Source organism: Pongo abelii, chromosome 3, assembly GCF_028885655.2.
Source record: "Pongo abelii isolate AG06213 chromosome 3, NHGRI_mPonAbe1-v2.0_pri, whole genome shotgun sequence".
In the NCBI taxonomy this organism is placed as follows: domain Eukaryota; kingdom Metazoa; phylum Chordata; class Mammalia; order Primates; family Hominidae; genus Pongo; species Pongo abelii.
In genome coordinates, this window is record NC_071988.2 from 140,061,893 (window position 1) to 140,085,656 (window position 23,764).

The 23,764-nt window shown below is 35.4% G+C and overlaps 1 protein-coding gene across 1 annotated transcript in view; it reads left to right on the forward strand.

The window, feature by feature from the left end:
• NDST3 (N-deacetylase and N-sulfotransferase 3) overlaps positions 1 to 23,764 on the forward strand; it is a 218,025-nt gene that overhangs the window by 102,043 nt on the left and 92,218 nt on the right. The window contains exons 5-6 of the mRNA XM_024246070.2: positions 1,309 to 1,494; positions 6,871 to 6,999. Of these exons, the coding sequence (XP_024101838.2) occupies positions 1,309 to 1,494; positions 6,871 to 6,999 (315 nt within the window). The remainder of the gene's footprint in view (positions 1 to 1,308; positions 1,495 to 6,870; positions 7,000 to 23,764) is intronic.

Consider the following 23,764-nt stretch of genomic DNA (forward strand, 5'->3'; position numbering starts at 1 on the left):
GTTTTGAACAATAAACAGAGTTTACAAGATAAGAAAAGGGCATTCCAATTGAGGAAGACAGTGTGTACAGTATACAGCAATGACATGAAGGAAATCATCAGAAATTGGGGTGATGAGTGCTGATAGAAGATGAGGCTATATAGGTAGGTTGGGACCAAGTTCTGAGGGCCTTTTATGCCATATCAAGGAATTTGAACAAGTATTTAGGTAATGGCAAACCATTGGCAAGCTGTTTTCTTTCTGCATTCAGGCACTTCATATACTTTCTTCCCCTCCTGTTATTATTTAGGTTTAAAAACAAAGCTAACCATACCTCTAACTTTTTCCATATCAGTTGGCTGCATATTTCTGCAATTTAAACCATTTAGCAGCTTGATACTATGATTCTGTGTATGTGAAGTTGTTATTTGGCATGAAGACAGTCATTAATTTAAAGAACCTATTTGAGTGGAATTTTTGAAGATTTTTTCCAAGCAATTGAAAAATATAAACAGAAAAATAAAAAATAATTTTGGAGAAAAAAATACCTGTCAACTACTGAAGCCATGGTTGTTCTATTTCTAAAAGACATGTTTCATTTTGTATTCCTGTGTAATTTTCCTCTATGCCTTTTTTTTTTTTAACTGGAGTCGTTTTATGTACAAGAGCTTGACTTCAAATCAACTAAGTTCCCAGAATATTTGGCTGTTTCAGTACCTTCAACTTTCACTATAAGGGCTTCTACGTCAAAAAAAATTACTCTGTTGAATTTTACCACATTATCCAATCAAAAGTGTGTGCTTCTCCTAAGGCAGGGAACGTTGTTACTGCTGGCCCACATGCTGAGGGGACAACAGAAATGTGGCAAACTTGGTAGAAACTGTAGGGCAGACAAAATAAAATCTTAGCAGCAGCCTAATGAACCTGGAATGTGTTCTGTTCCTCTAATAAATATTGGTTTTATTTTGTGGGAAGTGCTTAGTTTTGTTTGTAATAAGTGTCTAACATTTAACTTGTTGACATATGGGCAATAGGAAAACAGGTGGCTACGACAAGGATGTGCAAAATAGAGGCTCTTTCAAATTATTCATTAAAATCACTAGTTCTGTCTCACCACCCCTCAAACACAGATGCATCAACATAAAGACTGGTGAAATGGCTAACAGGCTTCATGACGTCTAGAGGTGTTAATACTTATCACTTTAATTTTACCACACAAGTAATGATGCATTTAAATATATATATTTACAGTACATTTGAAAATCTTACTGTAAAAATAGGATCAAGATAAATCTTTACACGCTCCAATTAACATTTGCTTGGTCTTAGGAGCACGGCATTCCGACGGACATGGGCTACGCTGTGGCCCCTCACCATTCGGGCGTCTACCCTGTACATGTTCAGCTTTACGAGGCCTGGAAGAAGGTCTGGAATATTAAAATCACCAGCACTGAAGAATATCCACATCTGAAGCCAGCTAGATACCGGAGGGGTTTTATCCACAAAAACATCATGGTGAGCTTCCTCCAGTATGCATAGGGTACAACTAATTTTGCGAGATTTACATTCCTCACTTGAAGAAAGAAAAAAAAAATGTTAGAAGCATAAATGTAGGAAAAGCTCCATGCTGCAGGAAGCATATTTGTCATATCTAAGCAGAAGATGTTTAATTAAAATCACTTATTTTCAATTCTTCAAATATAACTGAAAAAGGTTTTGTTACTGACATTACCACTGGTAAGCAGGCACTGATGTTAAAATACTAAAAAAAATTACATTTAACTTGCAGATAATTTTTAGTAGACATCACTTCTTCAAAATGTTATTCAGTATGAAAAACTAACACCAACTCTGTCTATATTAACCATGCTGCTCTTTGACAAGCCAGTCAAACTGTGTTCTTCTATTTACCATGCCAGGCTAAAAAGGAACTCAACCATTTGCAGCCAGAAGCCACATGTGAAGCCCTGCATAATCATTAACATATAATAATATAGAGTAAAAATGACAGGTGATGTTAATTAAATCATTTGCATACATGATCTAATTCTATCCTGGGCTTCTCTGTTTTGTTTTTTACAATTTTGGCAAATGTATATTGTCAAAATATGCTACTACCTCCCAAAGTAAGCAATTAAATCCTAATTTATTCCCAAATCAGAAAATCCTAAGAAAGTCCTGGTAAAGCTAGGAATGGGCCTCCTAATTTAGAATCACCCACTGGGAAGAAACACCACAGAAGAACACTATGTGATGAGCCACCGTAACACTCTGTCGAACTGATATGTCTGAAGAGATGTCTACCCTTTAGAATTAGGTTATAACTGACTTCTTTTCAGACAGTTTTTCAATGTCTGCAAAAATTACAGAGTGGATAGACATATAGCTTAGATCATCTCCCATCTTGACTTTTCCCTCAATAAAAACTGTTGTAAATGCTAGACGGGGACATAATGGCCACATTTTATCCCAATCTGCCCTTCCTCTGTACTGAAAATGAACTTACTGTGGCTCAAGCTGCCAGCATTCTGACCAGAGGGAGTTTAGAAGACCTGGGTTATATTTTTTCATTTCTCCTGAAAACACATTTTTTCTGTATTATAAATGCATGAATCATGCAGGTAATCAAGGCTCTAACAGATTTCCTGTTTTGATGGAACTGTCCCTGTGGGTCCGCTTTAGCAGCAATCTGTGGAAACCTTCTATATTTGGCTTGTGGGCTCTTGGATGAGAGTTTCCAAGTGGGAAATGTTCAGCAGACAGTTGATTACACAATAAGCAAGAGAAAATAGGACTAGGAGCCATCCAAATAGAGAAGCAAGTAGAGACCACAGGAGCCAATATGCCCTCCTAGGGAGAGAATGCGTCTAGAAATAGGGAACTGAGGAGTGAACTTAAGGTCACACTCTTATTTTGCTATATGAGAGCAACTTTTTTCTGATGATCCATTCCCAAATCCAACTCAAAAGGTCTCATTATCTTCCCTCAAACCGACTATTGATTGTGCTATTACCCTTAATTCAGTTCTGTAATTCAAACATCATTCTATGCCCCCACCACCACTTCCAATCAGTGTCTATATTTCATCAATAATTCCTTTATATCTTTTTTATTTCCTTTCCCACTGCCACCATCTTAATTTACTTCCTTGACTTTCTTGTGTGAACTCTGGTGCTGCTTCCTACTTTATCTATTTACAGGTTCCATCCATCACCTCACTGCAGTCTAACCCATAGACAGTGCCAACCTTTTAATCTTTCTAAAATGCTGCCTTCATCCTGGCCTTCCTAACCTTGATTAGTTCCAGTTGCTTCCATATCCCCTGATGTGCCCTTCAGGTACCTGAAAACCATCTGGACTGTCTACCTTTCTATTTCCTATTTCCCTATGGCTGAAGCACACTCACTCCAACCAAACCCCATAATAGTATTGCTGTTACTGTCATTCTTTCCACCTTGAGAGACTTTCTGGCCACTATCTACCTATTTCTATTCCCCTTATTCTTCAATATCAAGTCCCATATCTTAAATAATTGAAAACAAAGCACCTTAGTATATAGCAACTCAATACCTAACTCATACCTACAGGGATCTTATTCTCCTCTGAATTCCTACAACACATCATTTTGTATTTTCATCAGGAACATAAACACCAATTACACTTTAAGCTGTTTGAGCCCTAACCAAAGTCTCTGGACCCCTAGTTTTATTGCATTTTCAACTGAGTCATTTTCCTTCAGCCAAGACCTGATGGAAACCAGCACTCTCTACTCTAATCCCTGGTTGTTGAATATGACTCTCTGGAAAGAACCAGTATATTAGTCCATTCTCACATTGCTATGAGTAAATACCCAAGACTGGGTAATTTATAAAGGAAAGAGGTTTAATGGACTCACAGTTCAGCATGGCTGGGGAGACCTCAAGAAACTTACAATCATGGTGGAAGGCAAAGGGGAAGCAAAGCACCTTCTTCACAAGGCAGCAGGAAGGAGAAGTGCAGAGCAAATGGGGAAGAGCCCCTTATAAAATCATCAGGTCTTGTGAGAACTCACTCGCTATCACAAGAACAGCATGTGGGAAACTGTCCCCATGATTCAGTTACCTCCACCTGGTCTCTCCCTTGACATATGAGTATTATGGGGATTACAATTTAAGATGAGATTTGAGTGAGGACACAAACCCTAACCATATCAGCCAGAGACCTCTAAGAAATTAGACTACACATCCTATCTACTTACTGTTTTTAATGGAAATGCCCATTGGTAGAGACTATCATGAATCCTGATGTAAACCCTCTAAGTGGTCTTTATTGGTATCCCCCCAGAAGTATTTGTTGGCAGTTGCTCCTGATTGAGCCTTAGGTACAGGATATTGGCTTCAGTCCCCATTGGCCAAGATTCTTGTTGATCATGGCTTTCATAATAAACTCCCAGCTATTTTCAGCGGCAATAGGGTTCCCAGGGGTTCATCGGCATCTCAAAGTTTGACTTTGATACTGTTACATTCCCAGAACCAATTCTAGGGGGCAGTCCACAGCAGAATGCCTAAAAATGTTTCTCATCCTTTCCGTAGCATAAGAAAGCTGTTTCAAGGAACATGCTCATCATTCGATGCCACTGCATTTATGGAGCAAGGCAGTGGAATATGACCCTTATCACACTCCTGATCATCTCCTTAGCCTCCTGTAGTGGTCCACTGACTCCCCTAAGGCTCTCTATGGGGTTCATACCCTCAGCAGGAGTAGTACACCTGCAGTTGCAGGGTAAAGCCTGCCACTTCCTCTTCACTGCATTGAAATTCAAATAATTTGAGAAACAGACAAAATTCAAATATCTTTTTGCTTCTCTCTTCGTTTTGCACAGAATCAGCTAGGCAATCAAGTCCCAAAGATGGCTCTGTATATATCCTATAATTTTCCAAGCAAAATATTCAAACTGAACCCTAGAAGTGATTCAGTCATAGTCATACACTTTTAAAATGTTAAATGCCATTTAACACATGTGAGCATTTTATTATTTAGCTTTTGGGTCTTTCTCATTACCCCGATATAGCTTAAATCCTTCAAGAGTAGAAAACATATATCTTTCTGTTCTCTCACATGGGCTGGCATGGAACTAGCATATGGATCTAGTATTCTAGCATAAAACTAACTCCATGCAACATATTAACATAGAGTACATAGCTAGGTCCACTAGCACTTAACTAAATCTATTCTGTGGGCTAGCATAGAGTTTAGAATAAATATTTGTTAAATAAATGAATAAATACTATATAAAGTATTTATTCCAAATGCTTTCCAAATTCAAAATTTCATTTCTAATTTCCAAATATTACATTTATAATAGTTGTTAGGAAATATATTTAATTCCATTAGAATGCATTTGCATTTAGTTGTTTTTTGTTATTATTTTTGTGCATGGATAGGATCACGAAGATGCATAATGCTTTTAAACATAGACATCATCAGAGCTAATATTTTATACTTAAACAGAAGTTTTTTAACTATTTTATTAAGATAAAATAGCTTCTAAGGATATAACTTCTACCAACTTACCAAAATAAATAGGATATATAGAGTTTTTATTTATGCAGATATACTGATTGAGCTGTCTGTCCAAGGACTAGATTATACAATAGATTGTATTATATAACCAATATTATATAGTATTATATTATATAATATATAGTATATTATACATTATATTATATAGTAGTATATTGTATAATATATTATATATTATATAATACTGTCCAAGGGCTAGATGAAAATTTATTTTAATACACATTCAAACTAAAAAAAAATAAAAATAAAATTAAAAAAAACACTAGTATATTACTACAGGGTTGCAAAACATGGGAAGTCCTGGACAGGTAATATTTTGAAAGCATTTACTGAACCAAATGTGCTTTAAGACTCAAGACATAAAACATGAAGATTGATTTACTTAGGACAATAAGCAGAAGACCTGCCCCTATATGATTTTGTAACATTTGTAGCTCTCTGAAGTATACTCATTAATGTTCTGCTACTTCAAATGTATAGTGACGAACACAGGTCACTATGAAGTCATTGTAAAATATTCTGCTTAAGGCTTTACCGTCTTGCACAGCTTTAATTCACACCTTCTTTTATAATTGCAAAAGGCTATAAAAATTTGAAAAAACTTATCACGAGTGTATATAATTGAAGCAGATAATATATATACAAAGGATGAAGAGAAGATCTCTTACTAAATGACCTTTTATCATTTTGTTGTTACACTTTCTAAAAGTAACAAACCAAGTGGATAATCTCTTTCTTACTATAGGAACTGGCAGGCTTCACACTTGGAATCTGAGGTAATTACTATAGCCTGCAGTAGTCCTTTCAGATGAGAACAGATACTGTGATTTGTGTCTCAAATATTCGTTCTAATTTAAAATGTCATTCCCTAAGAAGCACATTGAGTTGATAATTGACTTCATTTTCTAATGCATGGCAGAATTTGGCAGAAAATATTTTCTTAAAATTATTGCCTATTAGGATTACAGTATAGCATAGACAATTCAATACTTTTTTTAAAGTCTCATTTTTACTTCTTTTTTTTTTAATCTCTTAAGATGCTAGAACCTACTAGGCTTCATAAAAGAAGTACTCACTTTGATATTTAAAACAGACAAGTAGCTAAAATAACACACCTATTTTAGTTTTAAAATACTTCAACTTTCTTCACTGTTCCTTCCATATTAACATCACCTTCTCTTGCCTAGAGTATGATAGATTGTCCAGGCCCTAGTTAGACCTGAATAATTCACTAGCTTGTGCATCATCTTGCGTGAGCAAAAAGCTAAGTTTCAACAAATTGATTGAAAAAAAAAAAGCTTTTCCTTACTTTTTTCATTTTTCCTTCAGGTTCTCCCAAGACAAACCTGTGGGCTTTTCACTCACACCATTTTCTACAAAGAATATCCAGGGGGTCCTAAAGAGCTGGATAAGAGTATCCAAGGAGGAGAACTTTTCTTCACTGTCGTCCTCAACCCTGTAAGTACTCTATTCTCCAAATAAATAGTGAAAAATGGTAGGGCTGGCAAAAATTACCCTGGCAAAGAGCCTAGGGATTGGGCAGTCATCAGCCAAGCCAATATGAAGTTTTAGCTCTGAAACAGTAGTAAAAACTAAATGGAACCACATCTAGAAATGGGGACAAACCAATTCTACAAGTAGCAGTAACATGAGGAACTCATGGCAGAACCAGGGAAGTGCTCCAGCAGATCCTCCTTTGCATTGCAAAGTGATCAGAAGCTTTCATAGAGAATAAAATTTTTCACCTGTAAAACTCTGCTGTTTCCACGGGGAACCATTTTTTTTTTCCATTTAGACAACAGTTACCTCTATTATTATTTTACTATTTAAAATTAACGTAGAAGCAAAATAGTAGAGGAATTAGGTAAGCAAATATAGTCATATTTTCTACTTCGTGTTAGATTCGTCCTGCTAGGTCATAGGCTGAAGCAGAGCAGGCCTATTTAATGGGCTACTCTTTTTTTTTTTTTTTTTTTGAGATGGAGTCTCACTCTGTCGCCCAGGCTCGAGTGCAGTGGCGCGATCTCGGTTCACTGCAAGCTCCACCTCCCGGGTTCACACCATTCTCCTGCCTCAGCCTCCCGAGTAGCTGGGACCACAGGCGCCCACCACCACACCCAGCTAATTTTTTGTATTTTTAGTGGAGACGGGGCTTCACTGTGTTAGCCAGGATGGTCTTGATCTCCTGACCTTGTGATCTGCCTGCCTCGGCCTCCCAAAGTGCTGGGATTACAGGCGTGAGCCACCGCACCTGGCCGGGCTACTCTTTTACTTCTTCCTACTTATGTGTCAGTTCCACAATGAACCATTTGCATATATTTCTGCTTGAGGCAAGTATTAGAAAGTTGTGTAGAGAAAGAACAAGTGGAAGTAAGCTGTATAAGGAAAAGAAGGGATTTTATTTCCCTTTTGAAAATCACTATCATAAAAAGTAAAGCTAAGTTTATTTATCAGAAGATGTATGGGTTTGCCCCTGGCATTGGCAATATTCAAGATGGAAAAAAAAATTATTATTTCCAAATGTAAAAAAAAAATTATCAGTGAAAAAAGTTGGATAAGATAGGGATACATTGAATAAAATTTGCAAAACCCCTCTCTTGACCTTAGTTTTATAGTCCCTGCAAATAAAATTGCAGATAGGGTTCACCATCTACTTGTATTCAAGGAGATTTACTGTGCTCAATTCTGCTTGTATTCATCACTATACCTATGTTTTAACTCCTAGAAAATGAGATAGAAGAAAGAGTAACTCATCTTTGGACAAACCCTGCTCGTGTATTCAAAAATGGGGATAGTTTGGAGGAGTGTGATATTTGGACTTTTGAAAGTTTATCAACCTTCAGATCCCAAAAATACAGATAAGTCTGGTTTGAACATCAGAAATATAATAACTCTTCTAACTTACCTATTTTCACAAATGGAAGTATTTTGAGTCTCCTTATACAGCTTTCTTCTCTTTTTTCCCAATTCAGCCAGTACAGTAATATACAGTCAAAAAGAGTTAAACCAATGCCTAGTTATGAACTGAAGAAGCAGTTAAAACACTCTTAAAATGCTAACATTTTCACTAATAATTTTAAGCACTTTAATCTATCATCTGTAAAAGTCTGATGTTTCACATTTACTTTCATCATAGAGCAACAGGAGTATTAACAAATAATCATGAACTTCTTAAAAGTTCACAGTAGGATTTTATCTCCGAATTTCTAAACCAAATGAGTTTCATTTAGTGTGGAAGAAATTCAAAGTTAAATCATTCATGTATAATGGATTTATACTAAGAATTTCATCCATTTTGTGATAAGAAATATTACATTTTTTATTAATTTAAAAACCAAACTATTGTCTTTGTTTTTAAAAACCTTACAGTAAAGTTTATGTTAATCTTGGACACTAGTTGGACTAACTGAGCAAATTCTTTAACAAACCTCACTATTTTTCAGGCCTTTATGAATGATATTTGGCAATTTTATGTCTTGAGGAGGAGATTCATAAGAATAAAGGTGGCAGGTTGGGGGAGCTGCACAAAACTTGTTCTTTCCTGATTCAGAAAACTTACAGTAGACAATTACTTTCAGAAAAAAATCCCTAGACTCAAAATAAATAACAAATCTTGTCAGATGCCACAAGATAGACAAGGAATCCAAAGCTAACGTTATCTGGCATACCAACTCTAATATTGGAAGCAATTCTACTCACCTGGAAACAAGAGGTTAAGAAGCCCACATCTGGATTCAGCCCACGTCTAGCTGGAGGCTGGACTACTATCATTTGTTAGTGATGTGTGTCTTGGAGAACAGAGTAAGGAGTAGTGGCATGTTTCCCATGAATTCTCCATCCTGAAATTAAGTGCTTGGACAAAGTTTGTATTGAAACTAAGGAAGATCCAGATGCAGTAAGGCGTGCCAGTTATTTAGCAGATGACATTTTTTATTAGGCCAGGATGGAAATGAGAAAACCTTGATGGAATCAAAGTATACATTAGCTGCAGGAAAGTCATGAATTTCAATTATAGTAGATTTAAAAGATAGCCATTGTAAGTTTAAGTAATACCCCAGGCCTCAATTAGAAGTGCCATTTTCTGAGAATGCCAAGTGAGGTTATGGTTTACTACAAAAGGATGTGTATTGGAAACATGGCACTTAAATACATTCACATACATTTGAGCTGAAAACGAAAATATAAACAGGACTTTAATTAATGAGGGTTTTAAGTTTTTCCCATATGTCAACATAATATCAAGGTGCTATAATAACTTACCAGTATTGGGGTGAGAAAGGGTTACAAAAAGGTGCCCCTCAGAGTTAAACTGGAAAGATCACAGCAAAGGTGAAAAAACGGTTAAACAGAATAACTCTCTGGCCTGAAATGTTCTAATGTTACCAAAATATTTGTCATGTAAAAGAAAGAAGTATCAATCAAGTGAATTTAACAAAATAGAGAATTACAAAGACAAATGTTAGCACTGTCTGGGGGAGAGAAAACTTTGGTCATCTCTAAATGAGCTTTTCCAATGTCACAGGCGTGGACACCTCTCACGTAAGTTGGATGCAGGGGTTTTGATTAATAGACTTTGAGGTGTAGATCCATTTGAGGGAGGTGGACCTAGCAGGTTATCTGAGCCTGGAACCATTGAGATTTCAATTTTTCTAATTCTACTTTTCCTGATCCCAACTGATGACTTCCTCATTATGGTTTACTTTCCCACGTAGATCCCACTATAGGAAAAGAATATGTTAATCATAGGAACTTGTACTCTCTGGGACAATAATTTGCAATATAATTTTATAAGTTTTATTTTAATTGATCAATACTTCCCATGTAACTGAACTACCTGGAAAGAGCCCTCTAATTGTATAGACAGTAATTGTAGAGTATTTCAGTTCCTCTCTAATTTACAATTACCCATTTTAAACTAATAGATGGTATCCTGCTTTTATTTATTGGTTTCATGAACTTTTGCTAATTTGATTCTGCCCCAGAAAAAAACTGACTCTCTCTGCAAGTGTGCTGAATCAGGTTTTGGAGCCTGTCAGTCACAAACAGACCTCAAAGTGTTCGTTGATTCAGGATGGTAATGAGAGTTACCTCATGATATACCACGGGAGAGAGCCACTGGAAGAACCCCAGAGTCACTGCTAGCAACACACAGGCATGAGATTTCTACACAAACATGTAATATACCCAGATACAAACATTCTTGATCAATTTACAATTATACAGAGTACTCATATATATTTTCAAAAATTGTGAGATTCTATTTACTTTAGATACTTAAATAAAACAATATGTAGAAGGGTACTAAGAACTGAAACTTATGAAGATAACAAAAAGGATTAATTGGCAATGACTGCATCTGCCCTCAATAAATAAAACTCTATATAATATATGACATATATACTTAGACAAAAGGAACTAGTAAGACTATAGTGTTCATTTTAACAAGTTTCCAGTTCCACCTATCTTAAGAAGATGCAATAATAGTTAATTAATATGCTGATTGGAAAAGTTCTGGCTTAGACAGGTTTGTACTTCTTGTGGGAGCCATATTATCATCTCAAATGCACTAAACAAAAATGTCACTTTTTTGCTTCAGTGTTCTTATTTCTAATCACAAGATGTTATGAGTCTTTGCTTATGCACTTGTTGAATAAATAGACTCCAGGAATTGAGTCATTAACAACTATAGATATAGAACACTTTGCCTCCCTTCAACACGCTTGATAATAAAGTCAGTGCTTACCTACTAATCCAAAAAAGCAGCTGTGGATTGCCGCAAGATTCATGCTGATGGGCCAGGCGCAGTGGCTCACGCCTGTAATCCCAGCACTTTGGAAGGCCAAGGTGGGCAGATCATGAGGTCAGGAGATCGAGACCATCCTGGCTAACACAGTGAAACCCTGTCTCTACTAAAAATACAAAAAATTAGCCAGGCTTGGTGGCAGGCGCCTGTGGTCCCAGCTACTCAGGAGGCTGAGGTAGGAGAATCACTTGAACCCAGGAGGCAGAGGTTGCAGTTAGCCGAGATTACGCCACTGCACTCCAGCCTTGGCGACAGAGCGAGACTCTGTCTCAAAAAAAATGCACGCCGATACTACACTTGCTTGGAATTCAGGTGAAGCAAATCCCTGACCATGTAACAATATTATGCCTCCTTCATTAAACCATTAACCATCCCACAGAACCATTAGCTAACCCCTGTATGCACACATTTTATTAAATGCTTTTTGTCTCTGTTTCTCAATTTGATATAGCATACTTCCACCATACCCTACATACCCTCCTGCTCAAATCCCTAAAAGTTAAATCTAAATTGTGTTTCTCTTATTATAAACATGGATGTGAATAGAGTGAATATCTTAAACTAGGATTAACACATAGATTGATTACAACTAAAATAAAAAAAAAACAGAATTGACTCAAGAAGGAAGCCTTTATAAAAAGAAATTAACCTTTTTATTGAAAAAAAATTGTAATTTTGTATGTGTATAAATTGAAATTGAAAATTGAAAAAAAATTGAAAAAAAAACTGTAATTTTATATGTGTATATGCTTTTCTATAAAATTCATCTGAAAGGAAATAATATATTGTCCTAATGGGAAGTTTTATGTTTCTTTTTTTGTTTGCTAGTTCTGGAACACATTCTAATAACAGGAAACCCTTTGCTGAAAAATAAATAAATGATAATAACTTTAGACCTAGAAAAGTAAACCCTGAACATGCCTAATATGAGTACTGCCTGAGGCTTGAATTTTAGAAATCCAGACTTAATGCATCGGAATCTCTAGGGATGACCTGGGGGCTCTGCATACTCACCATGTGCTTTAGGTGAATCTTAGGATCAGGCAAATAGAGAAATATTGCCGAGGAAGAAAACGGAGAAGTAATTTTGGTAATCAAAGATTACCAAAAACTGTTATAGAAATTGTAGACCTAGAATCAAGGTTTCAGAATGGAAAATGACTCCAAATCTGCAATAGAACTTTAAAAAACAGTAAGAATTAATGTTTTCCTAAGTGACCAGAGAACTCTACCTTAAACTGGATTTTAAAATAGTGTTTACTGCTGTTCATCCTAAAAACTTAGTGTAGGGGTCACCTTCCTCAGGAAACCTTTTCTACTCTGATTTAGAGGCCCCTCCTTGCATTTCTATAGCATCCTCTGCAGACTCTTTCAAAGTACTTATTATCCTGCATCATAATTGTGGGTTGTATTAGCCTGTACGCTTGTGGTTGTAGAGAATGTGTCTTTCATTTCCAAAACTATCCCAGTGTCTAAACATAATACCTTGTACCTAGTTTTTTATTTTGCATATATTTGTTAAGGAAGAGAAATTAACTTTTCTAATGACCTGATTTAAAAATAAAAATGAATCTATTCATAAAAGGAAATCCGAGTCCCAGTAAGAAAATTCTCAAGTCAAAAGCATAAGGAAAACCTGTTTCCTGAATTCAATGGGGCTGAATTATGTATCGCTGTGTTCTGTTCTTTACACATGCATTTGTCTTCCTGTATAGAGACTCATTTGTGTTGAGTTCATATAGTTTAAAGACTAGAGGCTCATTCAAGTTACCTCAGGTAATGGGACTCCAGAAAATAATATTACTTCAAGTAATGTGGGACTCCAGAAAGCTACACATTCAGGAATCATAGGACCTAGAGGGCGTTCTGAGTCCAGGGTAGCTGTAAGGTCCATAAAAATGAGAATTGCTTTAAAACTTATGAATTGTTTATTATTGAAATTTTTCGTTTAATTTTTCTGGACCACAGTTGACAATTGGTAACCAAAACCCTGGAAAAGGGGCCTACTGTAAATATTTTTCTGATGAGGTCGCTTTACTTACAATAGAAATAAAACTTTAAACAAGGTAAAGAAAAAAATAAGAAATGCTAATATTAATCTTGCCTTAGTGCTTTATTTTGAACCCAACAGATGCTTTTCACATGTCTAACTTTCCTTTTCTGTACTCTTGACTACATTATATATTCCTTTAAAAAAAGTGCTGCTTGTTTACGGTTTCTGCAGTAGTTAATTAATCTTACAAATGGCCCAATATGAATGCATCAGATATTCTCCATATCAGGATTCCAGTTCTAACTGCTGACTGCCTCATCCGCTGGATTCTCAGGTCGAATTTCCAAGCAAGGGAATCCACTTGCTTCAGCTCACCTTTCTGAGTCAGCCCATATCAGTCCTGGCCTTCTGTGAAATGTCCATTCTTGGTTCATATCCCCACATGCCCCCCACTTCTAAACTATGACTGAGCAACGGCTGCCTGAGAACCATCCTTCCAGCAAAGGCTTGCAAGGGCAGGTGCTATGGCAGCTATCTAGCTTGATCTGAATCCTGTGAGAACAGTCATTATGGTTTCTAGCCAATCCCACAGACTTGGGAGTAAACTGAACCTCTTTGGAGAGGCTCAAAAGATTCATTTTGAAGCTTGTAAAGTCTAAGTAGAATAAGTAGCTCTCTTAGATGGGACCAGCTAATTTTATCATTTTATTATATGTATTGCTCCATACCCACTTGGAATGCAAGTTCCAATAGGCATTTATATCTTGTGTTTTGTTTACTCTAAACCTCAACACTAGGAAGAGTTCTGGCATTATAAGGTGCTTAAAAAATATTTTATAAATGAATGAATGAACTTAAATGTCCAAAAGGGAGAGGGGGAGTGACCAGTAGCAAAATAAATTATGTTCACCCTTATGTAATAAAATACATTATGTAATAAAATACTCTATATAATAATGTACATTCAGGCATTTAAAACATGTTGTGTAATAATTTTGACCGGGTGTGGTGGCTCATGCCTGTAATCCCAGCACTTTGGGATGCCAAAGCGGGTGGATCACCTGAGGTCAGGAGTTCCCTGACCAGCCTGGCCAACACAGTGAAACCCAGTCTCTACTAAAAATACAAAAATTAGCCAGGCCTGGTGGTGCATGCCTGTAATCCCAGCTACTTGGGAGGCTGAGGCAGGAGAATTGCTTGAACCCGGGAGGCAGAGGTTGCAGTGAGCTGAGATCGCACCACTGCACTCCAGCCTGGGCAACAGAGAGAGACTCTGTCTAAAATAATAATAATAATAATTTTAATGATGTGAAATATTCACGATCTTCTCAATGGGAAAAGTAAATTACAAGAAAATGAGATATGAGTATGGAAATAAACTAGAAAGAACTCAGCAGATTGTTAGCAGTAGTTATCCTAGATCACACAGTTGAAGATGATTTCCATTATCTTCCTCTAATTTTTATAAAATATCTATAGTGAACACCTATTAGTGTTATAACCAGAAACTTCATACACATGTACACACACAGAGACACAACACACATAGAGTTACACAATAAATGCTACATTAAAAATAATAATAATCACCTAATAGTGATGTACATAAAATGGAATTATTTTGTGTTGTTGGCATATCAGGAATAGAATTTCTATTTACTCAGTTCCAATTGTTCTGTATCTGTAAGTCTCATATGTTGCCTAACACCTGCCCCACAGTGTGATTATTTGTGTGTGCATCTTTTCTACTGTATAATGGGGCATTCTTATTACAGAGATAATCTGTGTGTGTTTCATCTTTGTGCTTTCCATTGTGTCTAGATCAATGTTTGAATCTAATAAGAAGTTGCTAAATGTATTTTAATGATTGACTAAATGCATGAAGAGTTATATTTCAGGGGCATGACTTGCTTTAAGGTATATCCAAATGTGAATAGCAAGCCTAGTTTTAATAAAACTACGTTTGGCAGAGTCTCTGCTTGCAAGTAAATGAAATTTAGACTTCAGAAAATGTTTGAATGGCCCTAAATCTTTAGCAGGTTTTCATAAGTGATGATGAAATTTACCTGACACAGAACAAAGGACTATTCAACTGGAAAAGATCAGGAAGGTTATCTATCAATCTTCTAATTTTTGATGGAGAACTAGAATTCCAAAAAGATTATTTAGTTTGCTGCAGGTCACTTCTATAGTATTCCGACTAGAACTCTGTTCTTCCTGACTCTTAGTTCACCGCTTCACCCCCTACAACACACTGTTTCTGCACTCCTGGCTAAATTGGTCTTGACGTGATGCACATTCCTTCTTAATATGAGTCAGTGACCTGGTACTGGGAAAATCTGTGAGTGGTTTAACATGTCAGGCTATTGTCTAAGAAAAAGCAAACCATCTCCATGTAGGGTTAAAAAGCAAAAAATTAGTGCTTTTGAGAAAAGCTGTAATAAGCACTTGCAGTTAGGGAAAAATGTCTAATGTACTTTTAAAGAACTACGAATAAAGAACTATGTTCTCTTCATCTTAAACCAATACATTGTATTGATGTTACTTATAAAATGGTAAGACTTTTAAATTTATAAAGCCAAAACATTTTATTTCATTTTTTTGCTATCCTCCATATTAGCCCTATTTTTCTATTATTAATGTTCTTCATCACTAACTGTGGTGTTATATACAGCAGGTCCTTAAATAATGTTGTATCATTTAATATCATTTAGTTATAATGTTGATAAGGAAAAAATCAGTTCCCATCCAGGGCCAATCTGTGTGTAGTTTGCACATTCACCCCATGTCTGTGTGGGTTTTCTCCTGATACTCTGGTTTCTTCCTACAACCCAAAGATGTGCACATCAGGTTAATTGTCCTGTATAAATTGTGATGGAATAGCATATTGTCCAGGGTTGGTTCTTGCCTTGTGCTCTGAACTGCCAGGACAGGCCCTGGCCCCCAAGCAATCCTAAACTGGAATAACTGGGTAAATGATTATCTTACTAGTTTTTATTAATCTTTCCTAAATATATGTAGAGCTCACATTTATTTTAATATTTAATATTAAAGTTCTTTGGTTCCTATTTAGAAGCTGGGTGATGTTTTGGGGGCCAGAAATATGTCATAGGAAATTAACTCTTGTTTAGATTATTTAACCAATGGTAAAATTGGTTTTGTTATATGTCATTTTGTTTAAAGTTTCAGTTTCCAAGAACCTACCAATAACATTAAGTGAGAACTTACTGTAATTACTTGTCACTGTGAGATTAGGAAAACCACAAGAAAGCATGATTAAGTCGTGCTTTTTTTTTTTGACCTGCATAGTTAAGAAAAATAGGAGCATGAAAAACTTTCAAGTTTTTGGAATGGATATTATCTTAAAATGTAAGAAAATAGATATTAAGTTGGAGAAATGAATATTCTGTTATTCTTTGTTTAATCGTTTGATAGTTTCCCATAGCAATCAATGACACTCAGTAGCAAAGATTTTAATTCCTAAATACTAAATACAAAGTGCTCAGATTTTAATTCCTAAATACTATTTCTAGCATTCAGGATAGACAGAAAATTTTTTCACTTGAAAAAAATAAATCAAATCTGGCTCGTGTCCACTTTTCTCATCCTTTTTTTCAATAATTTCTTATATGCACCTTTCACTCCACCCATACAGAATAATTCACAGTACCTTGAACAAAACTTTGTACTATCTCACTCTATGTCTTAAAGTGCTATCACCTCAAGCAGGAATGCCCTCCTGCAAATTTGACCTCATACATCATTTTTTTAAAGAAGACATCCCCAACCCTCCAGCTTGATTTCTAATGTTTCTCCTCTGTGTTCTCATAGCACTCAGGCATAACCCAATTATAATTTGCCTACAGTCCTATAATCAATTATCTTTACCTTCCAGTAATTTTTGACTTCCTTGATGGAAGACATCATGCCTTATTCTATTTTACATTCACAGTACACTGCAAAAGTTTTGGCACATAGTAGGTTCTAAATAAAAGACAATGTGTTTCCCATGACTTCCCATGACTACATACATACTATCTTTGGAATTTGAAAGAAAATTTGGTTGCCTTGGAAGTACCTCACCACAGAATTCACTTGATTACAGAGCGTTTGATTAACTGGGTTTTTATTGTCTCCCAACATGGCATCGTATTGAAGTCATTGAGTTTATGAGAAGATGCTCAGTTTCACTCATAATAAGAAAAATACAAAGTAAGATTATATTGAGATACTATTTCTTACCTACCAGCTTAAAAAAAATTCAAATGATTGCTAAGATATTCTGTTAGCAAGTCTGTGGGAAAACAGGTACTCTCATACATCCTAGTGCATGAGCAAATAGTGCAACCCTAATGGAAGAAATTTAACAACATCTAACAAATCTACACAGCACTTGCTCTTTGCTGCAGAAATTCTACCTTTAGGACTCTACCTTAAAGAAGGAATTACCACAAAGTCAATTTTTTAATGAGCAAGCTGAGTGCAAACCATTTTTTCAGTTATTCATTACTGGATTATTTGTACATCAAATAGTGGGAACAACCTAAACATCCATCCATAAGAAACTAGTTAAAAAATCTGTGGTATAGCCATACAAGAGACTACTATACAAATAAAATTAAGAAGATTTTGATGTGCTGTGATTTCCACATGTATTAAGGGAAGAAAAAGTGGGCAATTTGAATACATATTGATATTTACCTACTTGTACAAAAAGAAATACAGGAAAAACACACCAAAAATAATAAAAGGGTTTTGTTAATTATTAATAGAAATTTTAAAATTTTAAATTGTTAATAAAAATAAAATTACAATTAAAATAGGGGGGATGGTGGGATGAGAGCAGAAAAGTAAGGGGGTGAGTGGGAGAAACACTTCACTAAGTAAATTTTTTACATAGTTTTGTTTTTGTTTTTTTTTTTGAGACAGAGTCTCGCTCTGTTACCAAGGCTGGAGTGCAGTGGCGTGATCTCAGCTCACTGCCTCCGCCTCCCAGGTTCCAGCGATTCTCCTGCCTCAGCTTCCCGAGTAGTTACGACTACAGGTAGGTGCCACCATGCCTAGCTAATTTTTTGTATTTTTAGTAGAGACAGGGTCTCACTGTGTTAGCCAGAATGGTCTCTATCTCCTGACCTCGTGATCCGCCCACCTCAACCTCCTAAAGTGCTGGGATTGCAGGCATGAGCCACCTAGCCCAGCCTATAGCTTTGATTTTGAACCATGAAATGTTTTACATACAGTCAAAATAATAAATGAAAAGGATGATAAGCAAACCTGAAAATTGAAGACAAATGAACAAATAAACCTAACATGGATGTGTATGTAATATATTACACAAAATAGTTAATTAAAATAATTTTGAGTTCAGTATTCTAACTGCATACATTTAGTGAAATATAGGACAAAAGTCTGCATGGAAAATATAAACTTTATTAATAAATTTTTGTTGAATTATGAAACATTTCTCATGTATTGTCAGATAGAAAAAAATAAATGAATATATTGATGCTGTTGGGAACTGAGTTTTTGCTGTAAAACAAAGAATAAAAATATGGAAAGGAGGATAATAAGAGAGAATTAGAGTATTTAAATTTGAAATGAGGAGACTAATAAGAACTTAAGGTTTCCTACCTCTATCTAGAATCAATGACACTTAGTAGCAAAGAGCTCAGCTAGTGCTCAAATTTTAATTTCTAAATACTATTTCTCCCCAAAAGTAAGTGGGCTTTTTGGAGAAAAGGCTAAATTCAAGTCAGATACATGGAAAGTACAAATTGAGTCTGGAACACCTTGTACCAGAAAAAAGGGAAACACTCACTCAAAGACTAACAAGCTTGTATTAAACAGGACAGAAATCAGCTAAAAGTGCTCTTGATATGAGATAATTTTAGCATCAAAAAAATGGAGGTTATAGACATACACAAAGTATGAAAAAAGAAGGAGAGTTCTTCTGTAGCGAAGAACGCCAGTGCCAACTAATGAATTCAGGTAGAATGATGGAATTCAAAGATCATCATTTTACAGACACCAATGAAAACAATTGATTGAAAAAAAGAAACATCAATAGTTGCTGAAACTTTTGGGTGAAAGATTAGACAGCCTTAAGGTTTAATTCCATAGATTACTTATTAATTACAAAGAGAAAAATCATTCTTTAAAATAGAGAAATCTGACAGTTTCTTACTGTGCCCAAGTGATCAGACTTAACATCACCAAAGGTGCAGTAACTTAATAAGATAAGCTGATATTATGCACCTCCTACTGTGATTCAATACAAAATAAAGTAGGGTGACATCAGCAAAATGATGAAATAGAAAGTCCCATATCCTCCTTCCTTCCATAGAGTCATCAACTGAACAACAATACATGAATTAATTCCCTTTGTGAAAAATCCAGAAACAAATTAAGACACTGCTGGACCCCAGGCAAGCACAAAACCAGCTGCATAGAGGCCAGTAAAAAAATTCACAACACTCACTTGCCATAGTCCCTTTCACTGACTCAGCAGAGAGCAACTGGAAGAAAACTCCCAGCTTCTAGCTTCTCCCACAGTCCCATAGGAGGGAAAGACTTGGCTTGTACATTTTTGTACATTGAACATTTAGGCTTTTGGCAGGGGACAGAGGGGCAGAAGCGTAGGTGGATGGTTGCCCGAGAAACTAGTTTTTATCTTATCTGTCTCCAAGTGCTGACAGGACCCAACATATTCTAGAAGCCAGGGGCTGCTGACAACAAAAGACAGCTTGGCAGCTTATAGCAGCTCCAGAGAATACCAGGAGTAATAGATTACAAGGTCTTGGAAGAAAATCAACCAGTAAATCCTTCTAATTGAGAATTTACACACACAAGTCTATTGCAGATGTATCCACAGACTAGAGATGAGAGGACCTCAGAATCTGTTACCTGGCTGATTGGTGAAGGTTTGTTCCTATACAAAGCCTGTTTTTTACAGAGTGAGAGAGGAAGCTATTTTTTGAAATGCACAGACCACAACAAAAGGTAACAAGGCACATTAAGAAAAAGGAAAATATAGACCAATCCAAGGAACAAAATAAGTCTCCAGAAACCAACTTAATGAAATGGAGAGATTAAATTACCTGATGAGAATTCAAAATAATCATCATAAAGATGTTCAATAAACTCAGGAGAAAAATGGATGAACAAAGTGAGAATTTCAACAAAGAAATAGAAAATATTAAAAATGGAATCAAATAGAAATCTCAGACCTGAAGAATAAAATAACTGAAGTGAAAGAAATCACTACCTAGTTTTAATAGCAAACATGATTAAGCTGAAGAAAGAATCAGGGAACTTGAAGACAGGTCATTTGAAATTGCCCAGAGAACAAAATAAAATAAACAAAATAAAGAGTGAAGAAAGTCTAAGGGACTTAGGAAACACCATCAAGTTTGCAAATATTTGTATTATGGGAGTCTCAAAAAGAGAAGAAAGAGAGAACAATGCAGAAAGCTTATTTGAAGAAATAATGGCCAAAACTTCCCAAATACGGAAAAGGAAGTAGAGATCCAAGTTCAAGAAGGCCAACAAACTCCAACTAGGAAGAACCCAAAGATAACCACACCAAAAAAGGTTATAATAAAAATGTCAAAATTCAAAGGATGTTAAAAGCAGAAAAAGAAAACTGATTCATCACATAAAAGGGAGCCTCCATAACACTATGAGGAGATATCTAGCAGAAACCTTTCAGAACAAAATGGAGAAGGGAGATATATTCAAAATGCTGAAAGAAAAAAAAATTGCCAACTGAGAATACTATAGCCTGCAAAAATGTCCTTCAATAATGAAGGAGGAGCTTCTGCACAACAACAACCACAACAACAAAACTATCAACAGAGTAAATAGCCTACAAAATGGGAGAAAATATTTGCAAACTATACATCTGACAAAGGTCCAATATCCAGCATCTATAAGGAACTTAAACAAATTTACAAGAAAAAAAAAACAAACAACTTTATTTAAAAAGTGAGCAAGGGACATGAACAGACACTTTTCAAAAGAAGACATACGTGTGGCCAATAAGCATATTAAAAAAGCTCAGCGTCACTGATCATTAGAAAAATGTAAATCAAAACCACAGTGAGATACATACCAGTCAGAATGGCTATTACTAAAAAGTCAAAAAATAACAGATGCTGGTGAGGTTGCAGAAAAAAGGGAATGCTTGTACACTGTTGGTGGGAATGTAAATTAGTTCAACCATTGTGGAAAGCAGTTTGGCAATTCCTCAAACAGCTAAAAACAGAACTACCATTTGATCCAGCAATCCCACTACTGGATACATACCCAAAGGAATATAAATTGTTCTATTGTAAACACACATGCATGTTTGTTGCAGCACTATTCACAATAGCAAAGACATGGAACCAGCCTAAATGCCCATCAGTGGTGGACTGGATAAAGAAAATGTGGTACATATACACCATGGAATACAATGCAGCCATAGAAAGAACAAAATCACATCCTTTGCAAGAACATGGATGGAGCTAGAGGCCATTATCCTTAGCAAGCTACCACAGGAACAGAAAACCAAATACCACATGTTCTCACTTATAAGTGGGAACTAAATGATGAGAACACATGGACACAAAGAGGGGAACAACAGACACTGGGTTTGACCACAGGGTTGAGGATGGGAGGAGGGAGAAGAACAGAAAAAGTAACTCTTGGGTACCAGTCTTGGGTACGTGGGTGATGAAATAATCTATACATCTAACCGCTATGACACGAGATTACCTATATAAGAAAGCTGCACGTGTAATCCTGAATCTAAAATTAAAAGTTAGAAGAAATAAAGACCTAGATAAGCAAATACTAAGGGAGTTTATTACCACTATATCGCCTTTACAAGAAATGCTAAAAGGAGTCCTTCAAGTTGAAATGAAAACACCCTAGGCAGCAGCAGAAATTATTATGAGACCATAAAGCTCACTGGTAAAGGTAAATATACAGAAAAATAGATAATACTGTAATATTTTAATGGCTGTGTATAAATCACCTTTAATTCTGATACTCAAGTTAAAAGGCAAAAGTATAAAAAACACTATAACTATATGACAATAATAAAAAGGGCAAGGGAGCTAAAACAATAGAGTTTTATATCCAATTGAAGTTAAAGTTGTTATCAGCTTAAAATATCAGCTTTATATTTGTTATAACTATAAGATGTTTTATGTAAGCCCCACAGTACCACAAAGAAAATACTTTTTAAAAACATACCAAATAAATGAGAAAGAAATCAAAGCCTATCACTACAAAAATCAACAAAACACAAAGGAAGACAGCAAGAGAAGAAAAGATGGACAGAAAAGCTACAAGACAAAACAATTAACAAAATGGTAACAGTAAGTGCTTACCTATCAGTAGTTACATTAAATGTAAATAAATTAAGCTCCTCAATCAAAATGGATACAGTAGCTGAATGGATAACAAAAACAAGATCCAGCTATATGTTGTCTACAGAACACTAGCTTTAGATTTAAAGGCACACACAGGCTGAAAGTGAAAGTATGGAAAATTTATTCCATCCAAATGTTAACCAAGAGAGAGCAAAAGTAGCCATATTCATATCAGAAAAAAAGGACTTTAAGTCCAAAACTGTCACAAAAAAAGAAGGACATAATTTAGTGATTAAAAAGTCAATTAGCCAGGAAGATATAACAATTATAAATATAAATGCATGCAAATTCAAAGCACCCAAATATGTGTAATAATCACTCAGATAACTGAAGGGAGAAATAGACAGTAACACAATAATAGTAGAAGATAGCATCCTACTTTCAACAATAGAACACTTAGACCAAAAATCAATAAGAAAACAATACTTGAACAACACTATAGACCAAATTGACCTGGCCAACTGATACAGAACATTTTACTCAACAGCAGCAGAATGCACATGCTTCTCAAACTCACACAAAATACATTCTAGGATAGATTACATGTTGGATCACAAAATAAGTCTCTTTTCAGAACATTGGTATCATACCAAGTATCAATTCCTACCACAGGGAATGAAACTAAAAATCAATAGCAGAAGGAAAAATGGGAAATTAACAAATATGTGGAAATTAAATAAAACATTATTCAATAACGATTTGGGTACAAGAAAAAAATCAAAAGAGAAATTTAAAAATACCTTGATATAAGTAAAAACAAAACACCTACCAAAACTTATGGAATGCAACAAAAGCAGTACTATGAGGGAAGTTTATAGTGATAAATGTCTACATTTTTAAAAAAAGAAAGACTTAAAATAAACAATTTAATTCTACCTCAGAGAAACTCAAGAAACTAGAAAAAAAAGAGCAAACTAAACTCAAAATTAGTAGAAAGGAAATAATAAAGATTAGAGCAAAAATAAATGAAATAGAAAATATAAAAATAAGAGAAAAAATCAATGAAATTGG